This window comes from Sylvia atricapilla, chromosome 1 (assembly GCF_009819655.1).
Source record: "Sylvia atricapilla isolate bSylAtr1 chromosome 1, bSylAtr1.pri, whole genome shotgun sequence".
Taxonomy (NCBI): Eukaryota; Metazoa; Chordata; class Aves; order Passeriformes; family Sylviidae; genus Sylvia; species Sylvia atricapilla.
The window spans coordinates 35,540,531-35,552,139 of NC_089140.1; the positions used below are offsets into that span (position 1 = coordinate 35,540,531).

At 43.8% G+C, this 11,609-nt stretch overlaps 1 protein-coding gene across 1 annotated transcript; it reads right to left on the reverse strand.

Annotated features, from left to right (window-relative positions):
- Window positions 1-4,201: 4,201 nt before the first annotated feature.
- On the reverse strand, window positions 4,202-6,529 carry DPH3 (diphthamide biosynthesis 3). The gene is made up of 3 exons (XM_066319574.1): window positions 6,375-6,529; window positions 6,210-6,284; window positions 4,202-5,783 (listed from the first exon to the last, which is right to left on the reverse strand). Exons 1-3 carry the CDS (start codon window positions 6,480-6,482, stop codon window positions 5,718-5,720), a joined length of 249 nt encoding a protein of 82 aa, XP_066175671.1. The 5' UTR covers window positions 6,483-6,529; the 3' UTR covers window positions 4,202-5,717.
- Between the last annotated feature and the right edge of the window lie 5,080 nt (window positions 6,530-11,609).

Here is an 11,609-nt window from a genome sequence, read left to right on the forward strand (position 1 = left end):
TAGAGAGCTGAGGGCAGAAAACTGACTCTTCCTAATCAAAAGGTGTCTTTAAATGAACCCCAGAGCACTGGGTTCAAAAGAAACAAAGAGACATGTCTCTTCATAAAACACGCTTAACTTGGTGAATTCCTTTCCATGGGATGCAAGGGATTTTAAGTCGTGATGTGAATTCAAAAAACGTTTTGACAAGTTCATGGAAGTACATATTGTGCATGGTATTAAACAATAATGCATCAGTCTCAAGAAATCCATAACTTTCAAATTGTGTGGGAGGGTTGCAGGGAAGTATCCCCAAATGCTTACTCTGGTCATGGACTCTTCAGTAGCTGCTGGGCAGTGCTGGGGATGGGACCAAGAAGACCCTTGGCCTTCTCTGGGACAATCAATCCTGCTCTGATTCACTTACATATTTTGCCACCACAGCTCAGCTCAACCTCCAGGACAGCCTTCGTTACTGGCTCTGAAATGATCCTCTTGAGTAGTTCTGCAAGAGACAGACTGTGAGACTCACAGGTGTTTTGTCTGGATCTCTGCCTGTGGACTGTTTCCATATCTAAATTCAAAGTCTGGTTCTAGCTTTGAGAAAGAATCCATCAATGTGGGAACACCTGTGCAGTGCACTGAGGGCCACAGAAGCCTCTGCATAATATAAAAGTCAAATGTGTTCTACCCTAATAAGTGAAAAAGCAGGATAAGCAAGGGCTCATATTTTATCTACCTTTTTTTTTTAATTAAATTAGTATTAATCTTAAAATCCATCACAGGCTACAAACCCAGTTCTAATACGTTATAGAGTGATAAAAATGATAAATTTATGCTGCAGTCTTGCTATCGTCTAAACCCAAATATCTTAAGATGGTATTCCATTGCATAGGTACACAGTTTTCGTGGAAAGAATCAACAACAGGCCTACTATCAGAGACATGCAGAAATAAAAACTGTTAAACAGTATCTTTCTCAAGATATTTGGAGAAGGAAAAAAACCCTCCCTTGAAAATAGTAATTTTTTTCTAGGCAGTGTGAAATGGTCATTGTTACTAGAAGTATACCAGAAATTTGTATTTTGTATAAACACCACAGGACTACATACACAAAGATCATGATAAGAAGTGGTGTAGCTATTTAGTGTCTAGTGGATGGAAATCTTTTACTTGAAGTACTGATTGTGTCAAAAAGTTGTCCTCTGACTTGTCAACAAGGACAACTGAGACCAAAATAAAACTATTTGCCATGGAGCAAGAAAGGGCCTGAATAGGTCACGGAAGAAGGGACTTACTGCCTGCTCTTCTTGATTTTACCCTTAGTCTTGATAGTTGGATCTTTCCCTAAAGCAACAGCTTCAGCATTCAAACAACAAGATAAGGATCTCAGTTTTGACATAAAAATAAAAAATGACCACCCCTGGATGGGGCAGCTCTGCTCTGACCTTTGCACACCACCGAGCCTTCAGAGCGAGCTTCTCTGGGCTGGCTGCACTCACTGACAGGTCAATGGCAGGGCAGTGACTTCCACATGACAGGAAACCTGGGCTGGACTGGTGAGCTGCCAAGAATTTTGGCGAGGTGACCTGGTGTGCAAACAGCTCCAAATGGTGACAGCAAGAGGTGGGAAGGAGTGATGATGGGTCACTTAAAGTTTTACCCTTTTGGTTGGTCCCTTTTGACCCACTTCCTCCCTGACCACAGGTGACACTGTGACAGCTGTTTTCCCTCTTGGCACAGCTTCTGTCAGTTGTTGCTTCTGTCACTCAACAGGTTTGACCAGTTTCTGGGCTGATGAGCCCAGCATTTGCACAGGATCCTCCCTGTCTCCTCTGTGCCATGGCTACTATAGAAAGACACTAAGAAATTACCATTTTAAGTTACCATGAAGTAGAATCAAAGCAATCTAGGAGAAAATTCGTGGCAAACTTGAATTACTGCACTAAATGCCTCGATAAATCCTATTTGTAAAAACATTTCAAGAACTTTTCAGTGTAACCAATACCCATCCCTACAGTCAGCATGATCTGAGTGTTAAATTGGAAGAGATGGAACATGTAGAAACTGCTTATCTTTGTGACAATACACAGTAGTCAGTTTAAAGGAAATTTTGCCCGTTTATTTGAAATTAATTGGTATCTGCTTCTTCGTGGATAGACTTGGTAATCTATGCAATGATCCTTAATTCTGACGCTCTGCAAGGAACACCTGTTGGGTTTTTGGGGGTTTTTTTTGACAGGTGCTGAGAATCAAAATTTAAAACTTGATGGAGAGAAGATATGTCAAGGTACTTACAAAGGGTCCTCTAGGACACCAGGACTTCCCTGATATGTGGACAATGAAACAAGTGCAACAACAGAATTAGTGGCCTAATGACCTCAGCTCTTGAAGCCTGTGTGTCACAGACTTCTAGAGTTACTATTCAAAACTAATCATGTACACCACTGATCTACAGGCACAATGAGCCAGGAGTACATGACCTTCTCAGTGAGTTTCTTTGAAATGCAAACAAGAATCTGACAGATCAAGGAGGCTAAGCCTCTTTAGTTTAATGAAGAGCAAATTATCTTCCATTTCTTCCCATAAAATTGTGGCAACAGAATGTATTGCTTGTTCTCAATGTTACACAGGAGTTCAGAGGTGTTCAGTATGAGAAATTTCACAGCTTGAGTATCTGAAACTGCCCATAAATTGTTTCACCCTCTCTAGTCTCCACCAAGTATGAATTATTCCATTAACATTCACGTTTCACCACACTGGACTCCTCTGTGCAGACCCACGGACCTAATCAAACACATAATCAATCAATCTGCTTGTCAGATACAAGCAGCAAACAAGACTTCTTTGTGTTCTACACAATTGCCTTTTGATAAAAAAGTGAGCTACTGGTTTGTAAGAGCATGTAATACACAAGTAATGCATGAGGGGCCAGAGCCTGTGGCGCTGTGAGGAAACCTTGTGACTGAATTCCTGACAAGGGACATTTCTGATGGGTTACTCAGACTACCCTGATTGGTGTTCTGGAATTACACAGTATGAAAGAATATTTTTAAAAGATGACTGCAATCACTGGAGTCAAAAGCTTCTTACAAGTTAACAAAAGACAAAAGTGGGCAACCCTTGGGCTTTAGCATCACTGAGCTTTCATGAAGGATGAACTCCTCTCTGCAGAGCAGAAGTGAAAACAACAGAACAGCCCAGTTTTTAAATGTCTCTCTCAGATTCTCAAAGGGCAACAAAAAGAGAGAAACATGGCACCCATCTTTGTTTTGTCTCCTTTTGGAGGGGATGAAAGCTCTCAAAGGTTTGAGAGCCTGCAATGAGACGAGAGCTGAAGGTAATTTAAGTGAGCAAATGTGGCCACATCCTTTTCTAAGAATAAGCCAGAACATCTTTCTGTTGTTATGCTGTAAAAAAACTTCCAGGAAAGCAAAAATGATTTGCACAGGTACACAATAAAAAACACATAGGTATGCAAACACACTTTGTTAAAGCTTTGATACATACACTACATAATCAAGTAAATTTAATGTGCATGTAAATTGCATCCCATGACTTGGACCCTATTCACACCAGGTAAGAAACTTCAAGCCCTGACAGTCCCAACTGATGTAATGAACTAATTAATTCTACTTTTTAAAAAGCCATAACCTGTATTTCAGATGAGTGGGAAACACTACTAAGAATCAATTAAAAGCTCGTCATGTGCCATGTTTACTTGGCACCTGCCAAGTAAAATTCAATGGATTAACGCTTTTTACAACCATGTAGGAATTTAACCATATAAAGTACAAATAATTCTCTACACAAGTTTCCTAAGTCAGAAAAGGCCTGACCTTCATTATGTAACAAAATCTGGTGAAAGATTTCTGCAAAATCTGTGCACTTTTGGAGATGACACACATGCCAACTTACTTTGATGCATTACATCAGAGCATACATTCCCCGGTCTTGCATTTGAAAATTACTACAATTCCTTTTATGTAGAATACTTGTTGAAAAATCATGAAGGTATTTATGCAGTAGAAATGTGAACAGGGGCTTAGGTAGGGTTCTTGTAAGTTTGCTTCACAGCATCTACTGATAGATTGAAACAATTTGTAGTAACTAACCTGAAGAACCTCCACTATCATCACCCCAGCAGCAGCAACTCAAAACCTCTGGAAATCATTGTGGCTGGTGCAAAAACAGAGTAAGTAATGGCCCAGTACAACCACTGATGGAATCTTAAACAGCTTTATTTAAATAGTCAAAATAAATATTTGATAAGGCATAGCTAACCAAAGTACCACAACTTTTTTTTTTTTTTTTTTTTTTTTTTCCTGAGCACACATTTCAAAGTAACACGAGTGCCACCTCCTGGTTTAGGCATGGAAACACTCTGGGCTGTGCTTATTCCAACTAGATACAGGGGGTTTTCTCTCCTTTTCTTAAAATAACTAGAATGTTCATCTTCAACATTCACAGAATGCTGTAAGAACAAAAAACAAAATGCAAGAATCCAGTAAAACTTGCTTATCTTTAGTGCCTGAAGCAAAACAGATATATAAACTCTTCACAGGTACTTTTCCCCAAATTTAACTTCACAGATGTCAAATCCTATTAAAACAAAGGAACAGCCACAATTTTAAGTAAATACTCAAGTGCAGTGGCTTCTAATTCAAGAAGCAGTCTTGGTATCAATGTGGAATCAAATTATATGTTCTCACTGCTTTTTTCTATCCTAAAAAATGCCTTTATTAATTAAGTGGAATGTGTCCATCTCCTATTCAGGAAGTGACAGAATCTAATAAAGAAAGGCTGAGAAATTTAGTACAAATGGCACAAAGAACTGCATTTATATATCTACTATATATCTACTATCCATTTTATATCTACTCCAACAGCCAAATCACAAAGTTGTTGAGAATGTAGGGGTAAAATATAACCCACTTGGAGTTCCAGTCTGTCTGCACGTTAGTAGCTGTGCAGGGGTAAAAAAAAGGTTGACTCCATTTCACACAACACCCTCAAAAGTGTATCACTATTATGTCAGAGTCATTTGGTGACAACTACCAAAGTTCTTTCAAAGCATCTTTACAAGCAATTTAAGAAACAAACCTGTCCCAGCTCAAGTGTTGCCCCCACTGCAGAGACACGGACAACTGCACCTGCCCTGTGCTTACAGGAGTAAAGACAATTTACCAACACTGGGTGTTTGCTTTGGGTCTCTTGCTTTCTGCCCATATTCAGTAGGGGCTGGAAGTACACGAGCCCACATCCTGGGAGAAGCTGCACTGTGTCAGCTCTGTATGGCTTTGTGTCCTGTGGACTCCTAAATCTTGCCTCCTGACATTTCAACTCTCTGTGCCATTTCACACTCCCATATACCCACATAAAGCCTGGGTTTCTCCCCAGCCTGGTTTTTTTTTCTGCTAAACTAAATGTTATAATTTCCCAACTCCACAATCTTCTTCTGTGTATTGACTTGCTGTAAATCAGGATTGTAATCTTCAAGTCTTCTGGAATACACAGAGCAACTTATATATATTTTTTTTTAAGTATAACCTTTTGGAACAAAATGCATTCACACATTTGATGTCCCAGCAAACTCTCATTCATGTTAAGTAGACAGACAATTATTGCACTTGTATCCCACAGCAGCAAGCACTTCCAGAAGGAGAACCAAAACTCTTTCTGCAGTCACCATTCCCCATGCTTTCTCATCCCAAAGCAGCACAGTCCACGATGCATTCATCAGCACTTGACCAGTTCCTTGTTTGGCAAAGGTTCTGCCACGACTTCATCCCGCATGAACTGCTCCTAAAGAGAGCAAGCAGGGATTTAGGCGATTTACATTGGTTTTGGATCTCCTCTACCTCACAAACACCACGACATACACTCAGGCTGGAAAAGAGAGTGGTTATAAGTGGTATGAATGTCTCCCAAACCTTGGAAGCCGATACAAGCCTACGAGGTGACAAAAGCTGCCAGGGCTGCTGGAGTCAGTCACAGGAGCTCTCCATTCGCATTCACATCGTCCCATCCGTGTCCTACCCCACGCTCCCTCCCCCAGGTAGGCATCTTTTTAAGCTCAAACACAGCAGCAGCAGACAAGAAAACGAGAGATCATTCAGCAAACGTAGTCCCAAAGCAGGGATTTTTACACGCTGCCCGCACGGGGCGGCGAAGCGGGACTCGGAAGGACCCGGCTGGAACTGCGTCCGCCTGCCCTCCCTCCGCACCCACCTGGTCGTAAATGACGCGCAGGATCAGGGAGCAGCTGGGGCAGGTGGCCACGTCCTCGCCGTTCTCCAGGTCCTCCTGCAAAAGGCCCGGGACAGCGGTCAGGCCCCGCCGCCGGCCCGGCGCACGGGCCGCACCACCCCGCTCTCCCCCACGGCCGCCGCTCACCCGCGTGATGAGGAATCGGTCCCCGCAGGGGCACGGGTAGCTGTAGGTCCCGGTCTCCTCGTCGTATTCGAAGTCTTCGATCTCCACCTCGTCGTGGAACACGGCCATGTCGCCGGGAAGCGCCGGGAGGCGGACGGGAAGAGGCGGCGCCTGCCGGGGCAGGCGGGCGGGGCGGCCGTGACGAGATGCGGCGGCGGGTAGGGGCGGAGGGCCGCGGGTACGGGCGGAGGGCGGCGGGCCGGGGGCTCCCGGGCTCCCGGCGGGGTTCGGGTGGGTAGGAGGGAGCGGGGGGACAGGAGGGTGAGGGGCGGCGGGCTGGGGGTCGGCGCCTCGAGTCCTCCTGCCTCCCCCTCTCCTGACGGCCGGAGCCCCGCACGCCGGCCGGGCCGCCCTCTGCGGCCGATGGCGCTGCCGCCTCCAGCCCTGGCCTCCTGCCCGGGGGCTGCGGGGGAACGGCCGGGCACTGCCGCGGCCTTGTCCTTGTCTTTGTCCTTGTCCCTTGCCCCTGCCCTGCCCCTTGCCCTTGGCCGTGTGCTTCCCCTGCCCCTTGGCCGCCTCAGTGCCGCCCTGCCCCAGCTGAGCGCGGGCTGCCGTCCTCTGTGCCCCAGCTCACCGCCCTCCTCCCAGCGCTCACCGTAGAGCCCTCAGTCCTGGGAACAGGGGGAAAACTTCGTTTTCTGTGATTACTTTTGCAGGAAGGACTGTTTGTCTGAAGGAGTGTTTTACCGAGAGATGGCTTTTGAAAAAAGACCTCCTGTGCTGCTTGCTTAAGTACTCTTGCTGCTCCCCTCTGCACTTTCTTACATTAACCTACCTAGTAATTTGCAGTTTAGTGTGGTGCGGGTGAACTAAAAGCAGTTCTCCCTCCAGACAGTGATGTGGGATTGGGGGGAAGAAGAGATGCAGACATATATCTCAAGAGATAAAAAAACAGGGCCAGTGGATCAGAGGGGATGGAAAATGAATGGCTCGTTGGTTTTAGGTGAGGAGTGGAAGAAGTCATGACAAGTAGTGCTCGTTTCACTCTGTGCAGCAAAGGAGGCTTATAAAAATATGTAAATATGTAAAGGGTGGGTGTCAAGAGAATGCACCAGGCTTTTCTTGGGGGTGCCAACCACTAGGACAAGAGGCAGTGGACAGAAACTGATGCACAGGAAGCTCCACCTGAATATGAGGAAGAACTTTACTGTGTGAGCAACCAGGCACTGAAACAGATTGCCCAGAGGTACTGGAGTCTCTCTCACTGGAGATACTCCAGAACCATCTGGATGCAATCTTGTGCCAGGTGCTCTCAAATGGCTCTGCCTGATTGAGCAGGGAGGTTGGACCGTGTGACCCACTGTGATCCCTTCCAGCCTCTGTGAAAAAAGAGGGTATTTGGAGTGGCTGTTCCTGTACTGGCTTGAGTAGGATGAGAATAAAGGGAGAACATGCCACCTGACAAGAGCCTGGGAAGCTGAAGCACAGCACTTCATGGAGGGCAGGGAATTGCCAAAGAGCTGGATGAGTGAAAAAATCACAGAGGTAACAGATGGGGGGAAAAGCTGCTCACGTTTTGTAAAGGCGTGAGTCACACTTGTATGTGGTAGAGGAGAACCAGGATTCATAAAAAGATTTCAGAAATCATTGGTTGCAGAGTAAAAATTGCAAGTTATTTTTATTGTGTTTTTCATTGTTGTGACGATAGTATAAATGGAACAAGTTTCTTGAACTACTCTTCAAGAGTTATTTCTAATTCAGGATAGAGACTCAGCCTTCAAGTAGTTGTATCAATAGGGTTTTTCAGCTGTGACTATAAAAATTAGGCTGATATTTCTTTTGTTTCCAGTATTACATATTGATATGGAACTTCAGGTTGGTTGGAGATGTAGATGTCTATAACCATGATGTGCTCTATGAAACATTTCAGATTATAAAGTGATGTCATGAATTTGAGAAACTGATTTTTGAGCACTTTCAGTTTACAGACAATATGCCAGGGTAGAGGACTGTGACTTCTTCATTAGATGTCTATTTTGTTGCCCTAAAATATTATGAGATTGTTAATACTTTTGTTATCAACAGCCTCTACACATTTGATGTAGAAAGTGCTAAAGTGTTTTGTTTAAACACTTAAGTACACTTTAAGTACTCTGCGAAAAAAAATTTTTCAAGTAATTTTGCTCACTGGGGGTAGAAAAAATTTTAAATAATTCCATTTTTAAGGGTTGCAAGCTGCTGTGGAATTGAATGCTGAAAAACTGTTAAAAGTTATGGACAGTTAAAAGCTGCAGGAAGTATTTTTTTATGCTCGAAAGTGGGCATTGTGAGTAGTGACTGTAAATGTCAGAATTGCATTTCTGAGCAGCCTGATTTATGGAAACTCTGCCTTCATTCATACAAGACTGCAAACAGTACCGATTACTAAGCGACCAGCCAATGCAGCTGTTAGTGAAATCCTAGAGAGTACAGGCCTGATTAGTAATCAGCAAGTGGGATCAGTGCCATTTCAAGGGATTCAAAATTACAAACATTATGAAAATAAATTGCATGCCTTAAAATGATGCACGGAAAGATATTTAAATGAAAGTAAAATGTTAATGCTTTAAAGAAGGAGTGGACTGCATCATGGGAATAAATATCAGTTGATAGGTGATGATACATGATAGAGAGATATGCTAATCCATTTTAGAAAAAATAAAGGCAGATTTACAAGGAATGAGAAATATCTCTTGGCTCTCTAGGAACCAGTTCCTACACTTGAAGGGTAGTTCTGACTAACCCTTAATGTTGTGCATGTCAGTTTATCTTTCTCTGTCATAGCTGTTTGAGTGTGTGGTTTTGAAGCTTCACACCATGTTTCCACTGCAGTGTGTGTGAGTGTCTTTCACTTTCTTTACTCTTCAGAGATGTATTATGTTGAGTACTTGGAAGTGTGAGGGATTAATGTGCTTTTAAATAAACCTGTGAACAAACAGGCTTAATTAAAATTTATAAAATTCTCCACCCAGAACCTTTTCTTTACCAGTAGAAAGGGAATGCATAGTTAGTGTTTGATCTTTCACACATGAATATTGTTTGAGTATTTAAAATCACTGATATATTGGCTGGAAGGCACTGCTGAGCATCATCCAGTCAGAATTCTTGCTTGGAGCAGCACAGTTGTTCACACTGGATTTAGCCAGTCCCAGGTGTAGACCTTGGTCATGAGATTTCTGCTTTCCAGCCCTTCATTTTCTCAGTTTCCCTTTGAAGGGGAGCTCTACTATGCTAACATAGTATCATCATCCACAAGTTTGCTGATCATAGAATGGCCCAGAGGGGACCTCAAAGATCATCCCATTCCAACCACCATGCCATGAACTGGGACACCTGTCTCATCCTCCAAGTTAGTGATAAATATATTGACCTGTATCAGCCCCAGGGTACTCTTACTGTTCTAGCCAGCAAGTAAAGCAACTTGAAGGCCTTGTCCTACTAACGTGTGTGTGCTTCAGGGCCTGGGGCCAGGAGCCACAGGACACTCAAGGTGTTTTGCATCCTGTCCCCTTAGCTGCATGACCAGACCTTTCATCACAGTTGCTGTTCAGATTTATCAAATGTAATCTGCCCTTGGTCAACCTGAGTCACATCTTCCTGATTGCTTTCTTAGCTTTCACCCAGCTAAGGGGACAAGCTCTGAGCATTTTTCCAAATACTGAGATGGTGCTGACTGGATGTAAGCACTGCTTTTTGCCTCTTAAAAATGAGCATGTCTAAGTCTTTTCCCAGTCGGGTGGAGACTGGGTGGTGTTTTTCACAGGTAATACACAGTTGCCTGACAAGCATTTAAGCTGTGTCTCTTAGCAACCTTGAGTGTAACCCATCTGGCTCCCTGCATTTGAGTACATCCAGCATCTCTCAGCAGGTGCTGGCCCTGCTTCTACTTATCCCTCTCCTTTCCAACTACCACTGGTGCAAGCAGAGGTCAGGGTGCAGGCTTTGCCTGTAAAGACTGAGGCAAAAGGAACATTGAGTACTACAGCCTTTTCCATTTCATCTCTCACAAGGTCTTCCCCTTGTGAGAGACTGAAACATTGATTGTTAATGACTCAAGCAATTCCCATTTGGAAAAGCTGCAGGGGCTTTGCTGAGGCCAGGTTTGCACCCCTGGACCAAAGGGTAGGAGGAGAGGTTTGGGTGTGTGGTGGGAAACCTCAGATCTGCACAGGAGCAGCCACCACCAGAGGATGACCACAACAGTGACCTTTGTTAGCTACAAGCTGGGTGTGAGCCAGATAAGGGAAAAGGCCAGGGAGAAGCTGCTGAGGTGGGATAATGCTTTTATCACACCAGTGTCCTCCTCACACAGCTGGGCCAGCTGTAAATCCCCATCCCAGGGAAGGTGTCAGGACACTGGCCTTCACCCCTGGGCCTGAGGGTGTTCATCCCTTCTGTGGGGCAGAACTGGCTCAGTGACCCTGGCAGGAGAGGCAGCTTTCATGGCTGGGGGGGTCATAACCCATCAAAGACCCCAAAGCACCCCCAGACTCATTTCTGGGCCCTTCCACCAGACCACTGCACATGATCCACAGTGCTGGAGCAGTGTAAAACTCCCCCAGGGGAGGTACCTGGGTGTTCCCACCTGAACCTGAATGTAATGAACCCATTGAAATCTGTGTTTCATGGTCTTCCCTCACCCTTGAGGGATCAAATCTTCACCATCACTTTGACTAAGTCAAATTGCAACAATCAGTTCTTGTCATGGTATCCATGGGTGGTAATATCTTTCCACTATCTTCTCTTATCCTTTCTTGCTCTTCTTTTCTTTCTGTTTTATAAATTTTCTGAAGTGATTCTTTTATACTTTTAATTTGTTTCATTTCTATAGATAATAACCAGAAGGGCTCTGTGTCTCCTTTCCATTGCAACCAAATGGTTCTAAAACAAACCTGCATTTATATATGTATATATATATATATATGTATGTATGTATGTATGTATAGTATAAACACTGGTCATTCAGTGTCATTTCACTCTCATCTGCCTCAAGGAATCTATTAACAAGAACTTCACCTTTAGGAGTGGGCATAACATCCCTTTGCTTGATGGATGCACCTTTTCACTTGTTTATGAAACTTTCATGCTTTCAAAATTCCCTCTCATTATACTTTATGTCTGTTGCTAGTTTTAGCTCCAGCTGAGCTTTGGCTTTTTCTGATTTAAGGGAAATAAAAGCTGAAAACAAGCCATGTCAAACACTGAATGCTTCATTTA